Source organism: Lineus longissimus, chromosome 11, assembly GCF_910592395.1.
Source record: "Lineus longissimus chromosome 11, tnLinLong1.2, whole genome shotgun sequence".
NCBI lineage: Eukaryota > Metazoa > Nemertea > Pilidiophora > Heteronemertea > Lineidae > Lineus > Lineus longissimus.
The window spans coordinates 13,033,353-13,052,823 of NC_088318.1; the positions used below are offsets into that span (position 1 = coordinate 13,033,353).

The 19,471-nt window shown below is 42.4% G+C and overlaps 2 protein-coding genes across 2 annotated transcripts; both read right to left on the bottom strand.

The window, feature by feature from the left end:
• Window positions 1–123: 123 nt before the first annotated feature.
• Window positions 124–12,554, bottom strand: LOC135495959 (sushi, von Willebrand factor type A, EGF and pentraxin domain-containing protein 1-like). The gene is made up of 20 exons (XM_064785009.1): window positions 12,314–12,554; window positions 11,894–12,127; window positions 11,447–11,629; window positions 10,422–11,147; window positions 9,926–10,081; window positions 9,424–9,585; window positions 8,862–9,026; window positions 8,124–8,555; window positions 7,722–7,967; window positions 7,143–7,363; window positions 6,626–6,812; window positions 6,065–6,289; window positions 5,420–5,647; window positions 4,168–5,133; window positions 3,691–3,905; window positions 3,415–3,485; window positions 2,899–3,065; window positions 2,413–2,575; window positions 1,545–1,642; window positions 124–1,357 (listed from the first exon to the last, which is right to left on the bottom strand). Exons 2-20 carry the CDS (start codon window positions 12,060–12,062, stop codon window positions 363–365), a joined length of 5,775 nt encoding a protein of 1,924 aa, XP_064641079.1. The 5' UTR covers window positions 12,063–12,127; window positions 12,314–12,554; the 3' UTR covers window positions 124–362.
• Window positions 12,121–17,793, bottom strand: LOC135495289 (sushi, von Willebrand factor type A, EGF and pentraxin domain-containing protein 1-like). Its single transcript, XM_064783751.1, has 9 exons — window positions 17,602–17,793; window positions 15,640–16,382; window positions 14,953–15,102; window positions 13,858–14,004; window positions 13,465–13,683; window positions 13,040–13,222; window positions 12,660–12,884; window positions 12,376–12,559; window positions 12,121–12,127 (listed from the first exon to the last, which is right to left on the bottom strand). The coding sequence occupies exons 2-9, from the start codon at window positions 16,355–16,357 to the stop codon at window positions 12,121–12,123; spliced, it is 1,833 nt and encodes a 610-aa protein (XP_064639821.1). The 5' UTR covers window positions 16,358–16,382; window positions 17,602–17,793.
• Between the last annotated feature and the right edge of the window lie 1,678 nt (window positions 17,794–19,471).

Consider the following 19,471-nt stretch of genomic DNA (forward strand, 5'->3'; position numbering starts at 1 on the left):
TGACCGGATCAAAAGGTCCTAGTGAGACATGTTTTTGTCTGCTTTGTCCTCTGACAAGGACATACTCTTCGGAAAAACACGAATAGAGCCACACAATTTTATAAATTGTAAGTTTTATTGCATTGCCCTTCAGTGAAAAAACTACAAAATTATAAGGCGGCTGATATGTATTCAGTTACTCATTCAATCTATTTACAACGATTTACAGTACATGTACCTATTGTTCAGCAGATTGGAATGCAGCCTACGTAACATCTATGATACCCTTGCTCATTTTCATAAGGCCAAGATTATACATGTACAACTGATCACAGTTACTTCAAAAGGCTACAAAAAGGCAAGCCCAATTCATGGAACAGAAATCAGAAATACTCTCTCTGTAATTTCTCTTTCTCGTGCAGTCGGAGTATTCGTTCTTCCTCTTGTCGATAAGGTAGCTGCGGCAGTGTACGCGCCTTTGGGTTGAAGACCGGTGGTGGGCGTTTTGGAAGCTCAAGGGTTGGAATGACCGTTTTTAACGGAAGGATACCCATATAAATATCATTGTTAGAGAGTCCAGCTCCCACAGTTTTGTTTCTCGCCTCTTTGGAGATACTAGCCCCACTTGTATTTATTTGTTTCTCTACACAATCTTGCCTCGTCTCTTCAAAAATTGGCAGCAGGATATCATTCACATCAAACACAGCATTTTCCCGTCCATTTTGATTCCTCTTTAACCTTACACGATTAATCCTCGGGCTTGTTTTGCCAATATTCCGTAAACTCTCAAAACTACGTTTCAGACTATCTCTAGGGGAGGTCTTCTTTAACGATGTAAGACTCGCAGAACTTATCTTTAAATTGTCACTGGATGCAGACTTGCTGCCTTCATTATTGAGACTTTCTCGGCTTAGACTGATAATGATTTGTCCGTTAAGATTCTCATAACTATCATCTGGACTTGGAGTTGTCTGATGAGAAATACTTGATTCGCCCCCAGAGCTTCTTTTGCATTCAATTGCAAGGTTATCACTCTCACATGGAGAACTAGATGGATACTCGAACGAACAGAATCCTGTATTAGGTAAACGTCGCTTATTTCTGGCAGAACTCATTCCAACGGGTTCTAGGTAATCATCTTCAAATGCAAGATTTTCCTGCCCAGCACCAGAAACGTTCAAATCTCTTCGTGTTTCTGATGGGACGTCACCTTTGTTTTGATCCACACCTGATTTTGGTCGTTCTTCTGCTGGTACTGTGCCCCTCAGGGGATGAGCTTGTGACATTCGTTTGAAGAAACTATTATTCCTCTCAAGATCTGCCCTGGTGGTGACGGCATATGGTGTTGGCTCGTAGTTGATGTCAGCATAGACATGCTCTGAAAATGGGATTGCTATATAAATTATCTTGGCACATAACAAGATTTATGGCAGCCTTGCTAACTTTAAGAGAAATAGAAATCCTTGATGCCTTGTTAAATGGAAGTAACACACCATAGAAGCACTCATCTTTTTCTGTGATGTAGTAACCTGCATATCCTCTATCATAGATAGATTCATCCTTACCCTCAAATTGTTGTCGTACATGAACATCATCACCAGGGTCAGGCTCAAATGCTGTGTTGGAGATCGAAGAAAGGACAACATCACCATGATACGGTTTCCTGAAACAGCGAGTCACAGAGCTTAGAAAGTCACAGCACTTTTGGGATAGGTCTTGTAATGCATCCGTTTGGGACAGGTCCTGTAATACATTTGGGCTGAAATACATCTGACTTACTAGAACACCAGTATGCTGACACCTCCACCTGTACAACTGATATTATTGGCAACTCTCGCTTGAGAAGAGCTTGTCAGACCTACTGTTAAAGGCCACTATGCCGTTCGTGTTAATTGTACTTGCTTGTGGCTAAGATAAATAGGAATAAACAATGCCAAAGTGCAGTTGTTATGTAAGCAAATTTGCTGAAACTTTACATTTGTAGTATGTCTACAATACAGTACTGTTGAAATTCATATTCAGTCCCTATTCATTCAAATGGACATTTTCAAATTTTAATTCAAGTTCAATTTTCACATTTTTGAACAAACAGAACAGGCCTTTAGGGCTCTTCAACAGACACTTGAAACAAACTTGAGTGCGCACTAATATATTGATTGATTACTAGGATCAGGGTAGATATACACGGAGTCAAATCTGGTGCTCACGATATTGAGCCAAGCTGGGATAGGTCTTGTTAAGAGCATCTGGTAAATATTTAAATCTCAAGCCTTCAGCTCTGTAAAACACTGACTTATTACATTTCAAATGAACATCCAGGGAGGCAGAAGTCGATCATCACTCTCGATTGGACAATCCACCAGTACTACTAACCCCACTATTTTGCTTTAGGAAATGCCTGAATACATAGGTCAGTCAGGTACAACATCTCACCTGTAAGTTTTACTCGTAGAACTCTTGCTTGCATACACCTGGCGACGTCTGTTCCTCACGACTGCTACAATCATGAGACACACTAACCCACAGACAATACAACCAGTAACAGCACCCGCCGTGATGTAAACTTTGTTGTCATCTCCATCTGGCACGGACATTTCTGTAAGAAGATTGTTTGCAAAATGTCAATCGGGGAATGCACATATAATTTATACGAGGGAAGTAAATGGCTGGCAAATTTTTCTTCCTTTTGGTATTGCAATCTTTCTCTGTGTACAGGTTTATGAGGATATTAGCGTGCCACTACAGTTGCGTGCCAATTTCATTTATTGGCTAGTGATTTGATCTACAGCCAGGGAAGAGAAGCCACTAACAGACTGCTGTGCACTTGTGCTTGCCCTGGCATGGGCGCCAGGTACAGAGAAATTTGAGCCTCTATGATATGACAAACTGGATTGGCAAAACTTTAAAACTTATACTTACTCTCGATTTGAAGTTCAAATCCAAAATGTTGAGAAGCAGAAAGGTCCCCCAACTTCCCATTCTTGAGCTCTTCACGCAGAATACTCATCATGTCATCTTTGGTGATGGCAGGTTCGTCTTCATACTGGACGAGCTGGAGTGTGAAGTCCACCACGACACTGCCCTTCCTGAAAGTGGAAGGCCACTGCATCTTTGCTGTTGACAGGTTAAAGTCCACAATTTGCTTTTTCTCTTGCAATTTGGAAAGCAATGGCAAACTTAAAACACACCAAATTGTCAACTCGACTGCAATAACCTTTAGATTCTGATTTTTTCCTGCATCATGGCGTAATGAGTTCGAGGATGCCTGATGTCATTCTCCATTGACCACACTCAATCTGATTTATGCACATCGTAGTCACCATTCTGAACTGCGGTCACAAGACATCATGTCTTTAGACCCTCATCAGGAGCTGATTTCCAATAGAGGAATACAATCTACTATTTCCATCCATGTCACCTTTAGGAAATACTCACCTGATACCATTGATCTGGATGGATATCTTGCTTGATCCTCTTTTCGCTAACGGCATATATACTTGATGAATCTGGAACACAAATGGTTAAAAAATTTAAAACTGAATAAGAAAGTCTTAGTTAACCAAGACAGGAATGTTTGATTCAGACTTCGATAGTTCTTTTAGATGTTGAGCACGCAGATGATATCTAATATGAATTTCAAGATCAACAGCTTGTTACATAGCCTTTTTGTAATGCAAGTTGTTTAGTCTTGAAGCAAATTTGACAACTCACTGCTTTCTTGAACTCGGAATCAAATTCCTTGCTCTCCTTCAGATTGTCGCTGTACACCATCAGTAAAGTTACAGTCACATCGTATGAAGTTTTAACTTTCTTTCTGACGATGTCACAGTAGTCCCCTCCGAAACCATCAGGACAGCGACACCTGGTTGTGTTCCCATCAAACGAACAGATCTCTCCATTATGACAGGCAGTAACTCCACAGAGATCTGAATAGTAAAACGAATCGACATTAAAGTTGTGAAAAATGGCTCCATCCATTCCTTATCCCCCCCCCCCCTGTCAAAACTAACACTCCTTCTGCTTTCTGATTGTTAGGACAGCTATAACTTCAGGTCAGCACAGAGACTTCCAATACATATCTGCAGCTTCCCCAATGCAGAAACTCTGTACTTGTCACAAGTGCTGGCCCAGCATCCTCTTGAGACACTACACCTTTAAGCACCATAGAACAGATACTAGCAATCTTACCTATCTCTGATGTTGTCTTCATGACACTTGTTTCCATCTTGACGGGCGTATCAGGTGTTGTACGGACAGGCGTCGGTTGTATCTCTGGAATAGAGCCAAGCAGGGTTGGCAGAACAGACGTCACCCTTGCAGTTGACGTCATGCCAGGGAATGAAGTTGGATTCGGCGTTGGTCTCGGTGTTGAACTTGAACTTGAAGAAGTAGAGGAACTTTGCATGTCAGGATTGGTTGTACTTGGTATATCCTGGGACTGCTGATGTATTTCAGATGTGGATTCAGCACCTTGATAGCGTAGGGTTGAAGATTCTAAGATCGTTATGTCAGACATTGAAGTGACAGATGGGAACATTTTTCGGACGAGCTCACAGTTTTCCCCGTCAAATATTTCAGGGCATAAGCAAGCATAATCACTGCTACTAAGATGCACACAGGTTCCACCATGTTTGCACGGGTTGGAATCACAAATAGTTGGTAGTTCACAATTTGGTCCCCAGGTGATGTTTGGAATTTCAGGGCAACGGCACAAATAACCAGTGTCATCTGCATTCGATAAGACACATGTGCCGTTATTCAGGCACGGAAAATGGTTACAGTTCGGTTTGTAGGAAATGGTACAGTATCTCCCGACCCAGGGGATGACGCATCTGCATTCAAATCCAGTCAAATCAGAGAGGCAAAGTCCACCATTTTGACATGGTTCACCCTCACAGAAGTTTATCCTCTCGTCACATAGTCGTCCATGAAATCCGGCAGGACAAACACAATGAAACATATCATGACTCTTGACACAGGTTGCGTCATTTAAGCATGGATTGCCTCGGCAGTCGTCATAGTTTTTCTGACAGAAATCGCCGATGGTTGAAGCTGGACATAAACACTTGTAGCCTTCAGCCATTTTGATGCAAGTACCGTTGTTCAAACAAGGCATTGATCCGCAGAGGTCCACTTCATGGTAACAGTCCCGACCTGGAAAAGATTATTTCAATAAAGAAGTTGCTTATGACCTTGGGCAAATCACTTGACTAACTGACTGTGATGTTAATGACTCACAAGGGAATATTAGTGGTAAATTTAAGTGACAGGCCCAGCTAATCAGCTAACCCTCCTCTTAAGGCCATTGCAAGAAGCCTGAGCACTCTAAACGTTAGAGGGTCTACTTGGGGATAAGATCAGTTGCAGATGGGTTCAAGAACTCGGTCAATGTCACAGCTGGACGAATGACTGCACTTTTCCAGTGGCAAATTCTACCCACCTAAATATCCTGGTAGGCAATTACACCTCCAATCATCCAGACCGCTGCCATCGACACACGTCCCATTGTTCTTGCAAGGAGATGGCTGACACTCGTCCAAGGGATTGTCACATCGGTCCCCCACCCAACCAGGCTGGCAGCTACTGCAGGAGTAACTCCCCAACAGATCTGTACATGCATGGTTCCCATCACAATGGTAGACATCGGGGTAGAGACACTCATCGACATCTAAAGAAAGTGAATTCCAAGAAAAATTTCTTTCAACTACAGTAGAATATATCTTAGCTGAATTACAACTGGAGTAGCTATTGTAGATTATGAATAACAGCTCTCGATTACGGTTCAAAATGACTCTTCTTGTTACTAAAGCAAAGCAACTCCTTCTCATCCAGGCGCCAAAACTACAACAAGAGAGTCTCAGGCACAATGACGTTTATGACAGAACCTCATTGCCTGTGCAAGCGGGAATTCGAGAGCCCATGCCAAGTCACATCACACAGGGAATGTTCCAGAGACTGCCCTGTCTCTCAATGCTGGTGCACAGCCAAACCCTGAATTCAGCCCCAGTTCACCACATCCTCCCCATCAAAAAGTTGTCCAAACATAACAAATTCTGGAAAATAACCCCCTGTTTCTTAAACTTACCGAGACAAAAACTGTCTGTCCTCAGTTCGACCTCCCCCTTGATGCCTCTTGGGAAATCCAACCAAGACAGGACATTTCCTGGATGGGTTGTGCACGTCGTTCTATCACTAATGCCTCTGATTTCCTGGTCGGATAGAATATCCTCAAACACTTGAACCTGTGAAAGCTCGCCAATGAACGATTCACGCCGATTGAAACTTCCACCGATCGAATCTTGTTCTTGTCCTGAAGTGAGGAATGGCAGGGATTTCAATTACACCATATCTAGACCATTTGATGACATATCCTGACATGATTTGTATCACTCGGTTTGTCGATTATAACAATTCTGATGAATTCAAGGGCCAATAGTGGGTAGATGGATGAACAGGCTAGCCCGGTTAACCACCTGTGACATCACACAAGCGTTAATAATGTCCTTGTGTTTGACGTTATTTTGTTATCTCAAAACGGACAGACAGTATGAGCCTACCTTGTGAAGTTCTCCAGTTTATCTCCCAGACCATCATCAGTTAGTCCATGCAACATGCATCATGCTCAAAGCAACATGCTAGAGCTTACCAAGGATAAACGACCCGCCACCTTCAATATGCGTATTACTTGCCAAGCCGGTTCCTTCCACTGCCAGCGTGCCATTGAGGTGGACTCGCCATAATCCTAATGTTCCTTCCCAGCTGATACACACATGATTCCAATGCCCATCATTGAGACGTAAGCCAAGGTGTGCAACTTCACCATTAACGAACAACTAGAGAAGAAGAAGATTATTACGATCATATTCTATAGAAGGGATGACAGGCATACAGGTAGCTTGACTGAAGAGAGTTGCTAAAATATCATATAGGTCTGAATCTCAACCAAGTACAGTGGAACCTCCCTTTGAGAACACCTCTCTAATCAGGACACCTCTCTATTAAGGACAAGACTAGTCAGATCCAAGCCTAAGGGTGTCCTTAATAGAGAGGATCGACTGTAGTCACACACATGCGCAAGGAGTCTAACCCAACAGCAGGATAGACAGTCGAAAAGGTACTACTGCAATCTATCTACAACTTTTCAAATTACCCAGTACAATTACCTGGTCGCCATAGTCGTAGAGAGTAAAGACGTTGCTACTCTCAGCAGCTAACCAGTTACTGCTTGCACCGTAAGAGAATGGTGTCCCATAATTTAATTGGTCATGTGATCTCATCCAGAATGCAACAGTTATAGTTGTCAATTTCTCTGCCATGATTGTCACAATAGCACAGTCTGTAATGCTCGGCTTCTTGAACACCAAGTCAAACTCCTTACTATAAGCTGTAAGTTAGAAGAAAGAGAAACATACCTTTAGGTGGGATAAAGTTTTATCAGAAGATATTGAAAACTTAAGCTATCAGTTACTTATTATGTTGTGCCCATGCTACATTTTGAATGAGATAATGCCATAACTATCGACTGCGGTAAGTTGGCCGAGATGCGGTCAGTTGGCCAATTACCCAGTGCCAACATAGTTGCTGTTATTTACCAAACCAATTCTTTAATTGTTTTGAAGTCACTCATCTTGCATTACAGACACTTGAATTGAAATAATGACTTTTTTCATCGTTGATAAAATCTTAAGTTGGACATGCCTTTCAGGAGACTAAAATCATACATAAGCTGTATCAATACATACTTAATTCACAATTCTTCCCAGCAAATCCATCATGACATCGACAATGGTAATCAGCGACATCATCAGCACATATCCCACCATTCAAACACGGCTGACTATCACATTCATTGATGGTGTTTTCACATTCTGGCCCAGAGTAGCCTTCCATGCAATCGCATGTGTGGGAAGTCCCTTGTGATTTGCAGGTTGCACCATTTTTGCAGGGGGTACCGATACAAGCATCTAGGATAGCCTCACAGTGTTCACCTAAACAGAGAGGAGATTAAAATTCCAATCTTATGTGAGAATAATACGACTTCAATACTCTTATAAGCCAAAGCTGGCGCACGGGCCCTTTCATTAGGGAACTAGGTGACACTATGATAAACAAACTTTTATGCGGTGATGAAAAATCAAACTTACCAGCAAAACCAGGAAAGCACTCACAACGGAATCCACCCACAAGGTCAGTGCAGTTGCCATGGATACACACACCCTCTGTACAATCGTCCACATCATGGTCACAGTTTTGACCGCTGTATCCCATCGTGCAGTAGCAGGTGTAGTTGGCAATCGCGTCAACACAGGAACCACCATTTCGACACGGAGCAGATTCGCACTCATCTACTTCAAAGTCACAATGTTCACCGGTATAGCCAGGTAAACATTTACAATTGTACCCATTGACCTCATCGACACATGTAGCTTCATGTTGGCAGGGTGATGACATGCACTCATTGACCTCCGCAGAGCAGTCGTCATCGGTCCATCCAGCATCACAATCACAACTAAAGCCGCCTTTTCCATTGATGCATCGACCGTGTGGGCAGACGTTCTCTTGACAGTAGTCAATGTCTAAAAGAGACCAAAATACATAAGTTCCAATGAATTGAGAAACTATCGGGCATCAAATTTCTCACACAATGAGCCTTAATTTACCAGTAGTATACTACAGTATTGAACTTCCACAAATAAATCGCAGTCACAATGACCTTGAGTGGGCATTGCTGAGTAACTGAAGGTAAGTCACCAAAAGTGTAAAGTTAATTTGATTTGCTCTCTGTCAATCATAGTCTCGCAAATATTCTGTCGGCAAAATGGTGGTTCAGATTTTGACAATTCCGCAGGCACGATTTAAAAAAACAACAAACTGACACCTACCTATACAAGAATGCAAACTGTCTGCCCCAATGTTCAAGGTCTCCTTCAGATCTGGACAGCTGTGACAGACCTGGGCACCAGGGTTTGGTTGGTACGTGTTGAAAGGACAGGGAACGCATGGCTCCAGACCTGAGGAAGGACTGTAATATCCTGGACGACATTCATCTAGAGAAGAACACTTAAAATTGAATTTTGCACGACCAATATAATGCCTCTTCATTTCCCATGTCTCAGTCAGTGTCAGAGCAACTGATGCATCGACTCATTACTATGGAATTCTCACACGCGAGTTCCTGAATGAAACCCTCTTGTCTCAACTTACTCTTGAATATTCATACATTATGTGTAAAGAGCCAGGAGTTTTAGTTCAGTACATCTTGGGAAGAAACATACTAGCTGGGTTCTCACCCGAGATTGAATTTGGCATTGGCATGGTTGCCAGCAGTGTTAACTGCTTGGCTATATGACTCTTTCATAACTGGTGACTAACTGATTGAGTAACTGTCAAATGATTGATGAGGCAGACTGAAAACTGATACACCAAGGAATATCTTTGTCTTACCGATACATTCGTAAGAAAAGCTTGCTCTGATACTGAGGGTCCCAGTTCCCGGTGGGCAACTGTGACATCTCTTAGCTCTGGACTCAACTTGATATGTCCCAAAGTCACAGGGATCACATGGCTCCAGACCCGTCACTGAAAATGTACCTGGTCGACATGGATCTGAAAGACACAAGATGTAAAAGAAGTTTATTTTGCAATTTTGTGAAATTGCAACTTTTAAGCTCACTGCACTATTTAATTTGGTGTTTTTACTACCCCACTGTAACAGTAATTTCTTTTTTGTGGCCAGATGTTTTTGCAAATACCGAAAACGTGAAAATAAAGGCACCCAAATAATTCCGGGTATTCAGTGTTTTGGTAGGCTACTCTCATCATCATCATCGTAACAAGGTCAGAGGAATAATACTGTTGAATGATTAACTCAGGTTGAAGCAAGTTATTTCTCTGAAATAGACATGAAAAGAAAAGTGACTCAGAAACTTCTTTAAGAAATGCTTACCAGAACAGTCTTCAAATGCAATAGCCCCAGGTCCCATTGTCATCTTCTTGTCCGGGCAGACTTCACACTCCGTACTTGCTTCCTCATCCTGGTAGAAACCAACTTGGCAGAGTTTGCAATCTACCCCATTGTGGTAGCTGCCGATAGGGCAGTTTACTGAAATGGATTAGAATGAATTCCTTGAGTATTCATGTGACTTTGAAGAGAATCCCCACCATCCTGCAGCCCCCGTCCAGAGAGCCTGCATCCCAGGACAACTCAGGAGCAGCGGTAGCGCAGGTATTGCTTCTGACCATGGAGCAGCTGATACTGAGAATCAAATAGCTTGACTTAAACGATATAAACCCACAACCAATTGGGTTGAGAATTAGATATCAACAAACGCCCTGATTATTCTGGCCCTTTTAACTTAACTAAAGAGACTCATCAGAAAGTTCTGTCTCTAAAGACTCAATTTCAGCACATGTGAGCATAATAGTAGCTGGGATGAACTCACCACATCGTGCACTGTAATCCTCCAATACCAAAATCTGTCCAATTGTACAATTTGTCACAAACCCTACAGTCATATTCATCCCGAGATCAGCGACAAGTTGAGCTGAAACGTTCACCCCAAGGCCTTCTTTGTTTACTTCATATTCAATATCCAAAAGTTTATACTTTAAATCCGTCTGCATTGTTTTGGTGATAGGAACGCTCGCGTCTGCTTCAGCCTCAATGGAGAATTCGACTAAAAATGTAACGTTTTCGTGTGCCGCGTCTTTTCCTGTTCCATCGTCTTTCGTTTTGTCGTCATCTTCAACTCCATCTCCGCCTTCTAGTCCATCTGCCACAGGACGAACAGACCTACGTGGCCTGTAGTGATAATCACCTTCAAAGTATGACCTCTGACCCTGTGAATCTGACCTTTGACCTTCAGAATCACCATCCGATGGTTCATTTTCAAAAATGTGTTTCGTGACAGGCCCACCAGTTGTGTAAGATGGTGCTTCTCCATTCTGCATCAGGACATGTGACGGTAGACTCACGTGACAATGAACACGTACATCTTTTAAGTTACACTTGATATCAAGTTGGGTGCAAATACTGCTTGAATACGATGTCAACTTTTGCCAACTCATGATGCGAATATGCTCCTTGACTGTGACATCCAGACATGACCCGCCATAATAATGATACTTCACCTCACCACGTAGTCTTGCACGCCCACTCCTGTACGTTCCTGGAAAAAAAGGTTGAGATGAATTATCAGATTATTGCACAGCTTGTTGGATAAAATCTTTGGTCTGTCCCACAATACCACTTGAATTGGTGAAGCTTCCAAGATAGATATATTCCTGGATATTCAGAGTTCTTTGAACAAGATTCAAAATTGAATAAAATTCCCTGTCCCTGACTTCACTTCTATCAGGCTTTCTAAAGGCCCATCGCTTCAATAAATCGGCCATGTCAAGTTTTATTTTGAGCCAGTTCATTGCACAACAGGCATAAGCTTCTCAACATTAGTAACTCCAAACTCACGAGAACAATGAGGCCACTTTTCCATCCAATTGCCGTTGCTATCACAGTAATAATAATCCGATGGTGGGAAAGCGAAATCATATTGTTCGTTACACATGACACTGCACTGCAAGAGAAACTGGGCACCCTTGTGGCAAACAGCTACACCATTTTGAGGCTCTGGCAATCTTTTACAAGATTTTGCTGAAAGTAAAGATGGGACGAAAATCAGCTGAGGTGTTATAAAACTGATGAGTAAGTTGTCTTCGCACTTCACCTCTGTAGTCCGTTCCAAGAAAAAATGGCACTCCACACTCCATGGCTAACTTGAGTGCAACTCGACAGCTCAACTAAGTATAAGTAACAAGTGCTGACATCAAACCCTCCCATACGAAGAAAGTTAAAATGGGTCTCCAAAGGGCTTTTTAATGCTCATATGAAATTCGCTCTCAACCAAATATAACTTACCCGTGACATTGACAGAAAACTGGCAGACGACCTCCTGGAAACCATCAGGGTAACAATGCACTTGATGAACGCCTAAAGAAAACCTATCACCGCTACCCCTGGAGCAGTGATAGTTGAGCGTCTCGTTGTCCTGGTCCAAGAAGATGGGATCAGGCCAATGGACAGTCATGGATTGGCTGGTGACATTGGCAATGGTGATGTTTGCGGGGCAGAATATGACTTTTGCATTACGCCCTAGAGAAAGAAGAAATGTTTTTATGAATCAGAATGATTTAAAACTGAACTCTACATGTAGGCTACTGTTTATTTGTACTCAATTAAAATGGACAGTTTTATTTTTCAGAAATTTTAAGAAATCGCAAAAAAACTGTATTGCAAAATGGGTGATAAGGGAACTTATTTCATTTTTCCTCGCCTTACCTATGACATTGATTTTCCTGTTACACTGAGCCTGGTTACCAGCAGAATCTCTTACAACATACTGCAACACGTGGAGACCAACCAAGAAGATGTTCGACACCTGCCCATTCACCTGATACGTGAAATTATACGAGTTATCACGTATCGTGGGTTTGTTGCTTTGCCAATGGAAGATGGTTGTGTTCTGACCATGCTTGGTGTATGCGATGACGTCATCTGGACACGTGATAGCTGGAGGCTGTGTGTCTGAAATCAAGAAAGAAACGCACAATGAGAGTATAATCACGATGACTGCATCTACCAAGTAGAGTGTGAGGCTCGGCAAATCATGACCAAGCTTTCTTACCGTGGCAGACAAGATCCTTCCCTCTCCATTTCCCGCCCTCCCCACACGTTTTTATCCAACGGTCAACGTCATTGCTGTGCTGCTTGATCGCTCCAACAAGTGGAAGTTGAAACCCGTCGCGACATATCACACTGCAATGCTTGTTGTATGGCTGTCTGACTTGAGTGCAGGAGTTTGGGCTGGTCAACGTGTAGCTGATGGCCGGTAGAGGGGGACACCTGATGTCTGAAAGAGGTTCAAGAGATGAGTGGCTTGTTGGCAGTGAGTCAAATTCTGAGGCAAATAAACCAAACTGAAGCCTAACAGTTTTGCACAAAAACACCTTGGAAGAAGAACTCCTCCAAAGTGCAGAGTGAATACTGATGAAGATACAGACTCACCTATGCATTTTGCTGGAGTGCCACTCCACCTCGCATGCTCCCCACAAGTCCTATCAGCATCACCAAATACCATCTGTCCAGGCTTACAGGCAACCCGTGCTATGCTTCCAAACGTGGTGGTGCCATTGACATACTGCACATTGCCATCCGTGCTAAGTTCTTCAATTGTTCCACAGTCAACAACTGAAAAAAATATTAACTTACTTCTTAGGCATAACTTACTTTTACGGACCGGTATGATTTGCCATGATCACTTTTATGACTCAAGCTTTGTCTCCACTGCAATGGCAAGATGAATCACTCACAGGAATCACTCACTGAATCAAACTTAGCCCATGTGATTACCAATTTCACCCACAAGCTCTTGCCTATAGTCACCCTTCTAAGTTGTAGTTGTTTGATTTCAAGTGTGGCATTAGACTCACCTTCACATTCCGGAGGTTCTCCCGACCATGATCCATTTCCGTGACAAACCAGTGCAGGGAAACTATCAAGGCGGTAGCCTCGGTTGCAACCAAAATGACAGGAATTATGGGCGGTGTTACGGCATGAGACACCAGTGTTTGCCACCTCAGTCAGGGTGGCGCCGGTAGCATGAAACTTGTAACCATTCTTGGGGGGTTGGAGGGCTGGACAGGTTATTACTAGAAATGGATGAAAGGAGAATATAAGGTTTGGTGGAGACATGGAGCATGGGTTTGTACAGGTGAACAATCAGACATGACAGATGACTGGAGAAAGGCAAGCTGTCCATACAAAGCTCATTAAGGCGAGCAAACCATAAACTTAAACACAGTATTTTCATTGATGATACTTACTCGTACAAGGTGCCCCAGGGTACGCCTGGTAGTAAGGTGGGAAACAGCCACATGATGAGGCAGCTACCCCGCTCGTGGTGCTGTTGGCACTGCAGGGAATGCATCTTGTCGGGGCCAGGTCAGGTTTGAAATAGCCCAGTCTGCAGGCTGAAAGTAAGTTTCAAGAAATGTTGAATTAACTTCATTTCGGAATTTGAATCTTTTTACAATTGACTTTATTCAATGTCTATGTGTATATCGAATTCAATACGGCAGAACCTCTCTATCAAGGACATCCTTGGGACTGATAATTAAAAGTGCTGTCTTTAGAGGGATGTCCTGATTAAAGAGGTCAAATTCAAAGGAAACAACCAATACCAGACCAAACCTAAGTGTCCTTTATATTGAGAGGGTCACTGGGTGGTTTGATAGAGAGGAGTTCGCTAAGGGAGGTTCCACTATGTAGAATAAATCTGAAAGGGTTAATTCTATGAACAAGCTTTCATGGTGTAATTCATTTGTCATGAGTCAAGTGTTTTGGGTGGAGTCCTGTTATGATATGAATCTTGATATAATTAAGTTACAGACTTCGAGGTTAATTAGCTGGGAATGACATGACCCATATTACAGATAACGATACAAGTTTTCATTATAGATTGTTGAGCTGTGAGTCTTAGTGCTTTTGTACAATATCAGATGAGTCATTTTCATTCATGGTTTAACCCTTTTCCAAATGATGCCAATCTTCCTAAAATCATTTCTGCAAAAGCATGCTCCAACTGTTCTACTTTGAAACCTTATAGAGACCAAACCAGTTTCACTTTCAGTGAACAGGTAAAGTGAAATTCTACGATAAGATTTTTCTTGACACTTCTCAGATTTCATCAATATCTTTTTGTTGTCCTTGAGATGCCATAGACAAACTTTGGTCCCTGATGTTACTCAGGCTGTAGCCCCCCCCCCCCCCTCATCCTGTGTAATGACCACCAATCTTGTGACAAAGAGAAGAATATTGAACTGTTTAAATCTGATGAAAGACGACAATGCAACTAAAATATCATGAAAACTTTAATTTTTCGTTGTGTGACTTATCTGTAATTCATGATCAAAACAAACCTTTGCACTTGTCACCATTCCACTCATAGCCTGGTTGGCAGACGCACTCATAATCACCTGTGCCAGTGCCACACGTGCACAAAGCATTTGGTCCACATGGCTGAGGGCAGGTGAAGTCAGGCGAGGGGGTCCAAGCATCTTCCTGCAGATCTGAATGAACAGAGTATCAAATTTAATGGGGTTATATTTATAAATTATGACATGACATAATTCCCGACATGAGAACAATCAACAGAGGTCATACTGAGAACATGTTGAAAATATGGACTAATTGGGGTTTTGGCGGTCACAGCTTGGCCCCCAAACATGCAAATTTAAGGGGAGCCATGCAGTGCTCATATTCCAAAATATAAGTACAGTATAGGGTATGATAAGTAGAGTGGTCACACTTTTTGATGAAGAGGCACCCCTTTGCAAGAATCCTTCTGCAAAAGTACCCCATTTTCTCTTGGATTGTACAGCCTAGTTGTGAACTCAAAATGACCCCTCCTCTTTCCGAAGACAATTTGACCACGCACAAAGCCCCTGAGGTATTTGACAGGGGGAGGGGGGTAATGGTTGCCTTTTGCTATCGTCCTCTGGTCCTCGAGGTTAGGAGAACCTTCCATTCAGGAAAGTAGAGCCGCCTGGGATGGCAACTTGACCTGGGGCAAATGTCAAAAGAGGAAGAAGAAAGCCCTGACTCACCTCCATGTAGAGATCTAGCAAGTTGATGAAAGAGTTGGAAATCAGGGATGAGGAATGTATGATTTTGGCTCGGGTACGCAATCGACTCCAATTCCGTCAACTTGGCATTTTGGATCCCGAACGCATAGATCTCGATCTGCGGACCGTAATCTTGCTCAGGCCAATCTGAGGACCATTCTAGTGACAGGATATCATGGGCAGCACTTATGGGGGGTGGGCCGACATTCGATTTGCCATCGGTCAGGATAAAGATGGCTTTTTTCGCATCTGATCTTGAGTTGACGAGAATGTCCCTTGTTGCTCGTAGGGCATTGTACATTGCTGTGTATCCATACGGATCGAGTTTGGCTATATTTGTTCGTATTTGGCGATACAAGGCACATTTGTTTTCACGTGATGAATTAAGCCCATTGTAATGCACGGTGTAATGCGTGCTGAATGTTACTATGGCAACGCGGGTATTGTCCGCATCCACAATGAAATGTTCGAGAAGATTCGTAACAAAATCCAACATGGAATCCCAGCCTCTCTTAGGAACAGATCCAGATCGATCAACAACGAACACCAGGTCAATTTTCGATGTTGTGTTGTATCTTTGGAAGAAGTTGGCGATTAGTTCCTGGCTTTCTGATAAGATGGTGCTATCATTGTGGAATGCATTCGTCTGTAGTATCATGGAAATGAAAAGGAATGGCAGGAGGAGGGATGGAATCATCATGCGAGATGGTTACATAGGGGACAGTCTGAAATGAGAAGTAAACATTGATTGGAGTGAGAAGTTACTTGATGGAGAAATTTAACAGGAGACACGGAATAAAACTTTAAAGGGAGACTCAAGGTGTGATCAGATGTGACACGAAATGGTCGATGTAAGGGGACTATTCCATCTCACAGTACATCAAAATTATTCATGATTGAATATCATTATAATTATCACTGAATCAAACCAACCAAGGTCCTTCACCTTGTTACATGAAGACTTCCAATTTGACCCACCAACTCCTGCCTATAGTCCCCCTATAGATCACTGATATCAACACATACAGCTGATGTGCTATATTCACTTAGATCAACAGAAACAAAATAAAAACTAAAACAATGGAAATTTTATCAAAAATCAAAATAGAAACAAGACATTCTACCCAGTGGTACCAAATTGAAGATTCCTGCACTAAGTTCGAACCTTTAATTGAATTCTTACCTTATAACGAGAGAAATCTACAAATCATCACTTCATGGCATAAAACACAATGTTCCAAAACATATAACAAGTATCCGATATCAAATTTATCTATTGCACAGACAGTAGGCAGTGTATTGAGTTTGAATTGGAACCAACTGCAAGGCCAATCGAATATATGAGAATACAATGTTTATGATACAAGTATTTGATAATGTTTCCCACCACTCCCACATAACTTTCTGGCTACATTTGCTCAACTTTGACCCCCGAGAACGGAAATAAAGCATACATTTATAGATATCTTGATATGATGACAAAAATGTTATCATCCATCTTCGAGGGGGTCAGGTTTGTTTCAGTCCGAAGTGAGTCACAGTTTTCCTGGAGGTATTGTCAACAGAGATAATTACCTAATCCAGACACCAGGCTTTCCATCATAGACCGGAAGCACAGCCTAGACTCAGACCACACACTTATCCCCCCTGGTCACTGAAATACCATGCCCAAGTTGTCCCTTCATGATTTCATGATGTTAAAAGAGTGTCAGCAAAAAACCTTGACTCCCCTATGTAGTCCATTTTGTCATCCTGATTGTCTTATCCACTGTGATGTCGGTAACAGGACAAGGACGGTCCACTGTGTCGTCTGGAGTGAACAAAAACCAGGAAGACAGATGGATGCTACTTGGCTTTTCTAACTCCAATGAACACAGCTCAGAGAAGTACAGGTTAATGTAAAACAACCTAAACTGAAATATACAATGGTGTAGGCCTACTTACCGTCGGAGGAAGGTCATCACTGAAGGACTAAACAGAAACAAGGAAGCTGTTCTCTACATAGCGACTAGGTCCCAACTAACACAAGACAATTAAAACCCCAAACCATCCTCCTTGTCTCCCTACAGCATCATGTTTGATAAACTCTGCTGGAACCTCCGATGTTGTTATCTAAGTAAACAAGTTGACCTAAACTGCCACTTTCTATGTCACCATCATGCCTGCAGTATGTTGGGAATCCTAGTAAGGCCAAACAAATAATCTTAGTTTGGCCCAGCAAATTAATTGCATTGTTTCACTTAGTGTGGTTGCGCCATCTCTGGCCTTGTGACAGTTTTCTTCCAACTTTCAGTCCAGCAAGCTCTGGTTGAGAACAAGCTGACCCAGGAAGAAGGGAGGGAGGAAAACAGTTCTTTACAATGATTTCACCATGGTGATCGAACACTCAATTCATCATGGTGAATTCAGCTATTACCATGGTGAATCTGAGATCTTTTTGGCCGAGGCCAATTCAAGAAAACACCTACCTTCATCTGGTTACCCTAAGCTCAAACCTATGAGCTTTTCCTAGCTCGAAAATTTCTATTCTAGAAACATAAACCAAATAATAAATTATTCAATGATATGTTGTTCTCTATATTCATAACAACTGTATCAATTTCTGTAGCTATTCTACAGTTTCTGGCCATATCTTCCATATTCAAATGCACCACCATCCTATAAATGATACTGAAAGCTTTCCTTGAAGTAAATATGTAGTGAACCAAACAAACAGCATCTCCATGGTTCACCTTCAACTTAAGAAGATCACATTCACCTGTATTGAGATGTACAGATGCATATGAATGACCCAGTATGTATATAAACTTAAATTGAGATTGAGATTTACCTGCATAATGGCAGGCAAGTCAGAGCATCAGTCCACCTGATCTTGACTGGAAATATCATTGGTTTTCCTTCAGATTCCATATCTAAGTGTATGATCATGACAGCCAACCTCAAATGAACCAAAGCTCAGGTGAATCTGCAGCTTGGGATGATTAGGTCAACATGAGGATTGACCCTCTTCTCTCCAGTTGTGGAAATTGGCATTCTTCCACATTTTTGTTCATCCTATACACTGTACTTCTAACTTAAAATGCTTCACCTTGTTCCTTCTAGGTGGAGCTGTCTTTCAGCTTTTTCTTCTGCTCTGTCATCATTGTTACAGTCCCTCAAGTGGTAGTTTCCAGATCAAATGTCAGACACCGTAATCATCATCATCATCAGTCAACACGCAGCAGGGGAGCACAAGCTTCCTCCAGCTAACCTACTCTTGGTCAGGTTCTCAATTTGGCGTGTGGTGTCAGCAGTCCTTCTCCATCTCCAGCAGTAATTGGGTGTACAAAGGATAGGACATTCGCTGATGACCTTGGCATCCCCTGCCATGCGTCGACTGGTGCCAGGCGTACAATTCAGCTGGTTAATTTTTTGGCCCTTCCAGACTCATACCATCCCAAGAGTGGCCTTCGTATGGTGGTTTGCCTCCAAAGCTTAATGGCAGATCCTCTCTATCAAGGTCTAGGATACCCTTTGGACTAACAAGTACTGTCCATGGCACCAAAACTAGTGTCCTCATTAGAAAGGGGTATCTTTACTAAAGAGGGTGTCTTTATTAGAGTGGATGTCCTTATTGGAGAGGTTCCACTGTAGTCTCAACATATCTTGATCCCACCCACGAGCGGAGCCCTGTAGGATTGCCAGGAACCAGGAGTCTGAGAAAAGGGGGCAAATTTCATGAGGAGATGGGCACAGGCAAGGTAAATTAGGCCGATTCATGCCCATCTATCAGCGTTGTCCACCAGTATCACTCCATCACCGACGATAAACTCCC

Excerpts from the sequence above, each read along its gene's own strand:
- LOC135495959 (XM_064785009.1), bottom strand. The coding sequence starts at position 12,062 with ATGACTGTCCATTGGCCTGATCCCATCTTCTTGGACCAGGACAACGAG. Across the intron at positions 9,027-9,423 it reads CTTTTCTTACGAATGTATCG|ATGAATGTCGTCCAGGATAT; the intron begins GTAAGACAAAGA and ends GTTCTTCTCTAG. Across the intron at positions 6,813-7,142 it reads TCTACGACTATGGCGACCAG|TTGTTCGTTAATGGTGAAGT; the intron begins GTAATTGTACTG and ends CTTCTTCTCTAG.
- LOC135495289 (XM_064783751.1), bottom strand. The coding sequence starts at position 16,357 with ATGATGATTCCATCCCTCCTCCTGCCATTCCTTTTCATTTCCATGATA. Across the intron at positions 15,103-15,639 it reads TGCTAGATCTCTACATGGAG|ATCTGCAGGAAGATGCTTGG; the intron begins GTGAGTCAGGGC and ends CTGTTCATTCAG. Across the intron at positions 13,684-13,857 it reads CCCTGGGGCACCTTGTACGA|TAATAACCTGTCCAGCCCTC; the intron begins GTAAGTATCATC and ends ATCCATTTCTAG.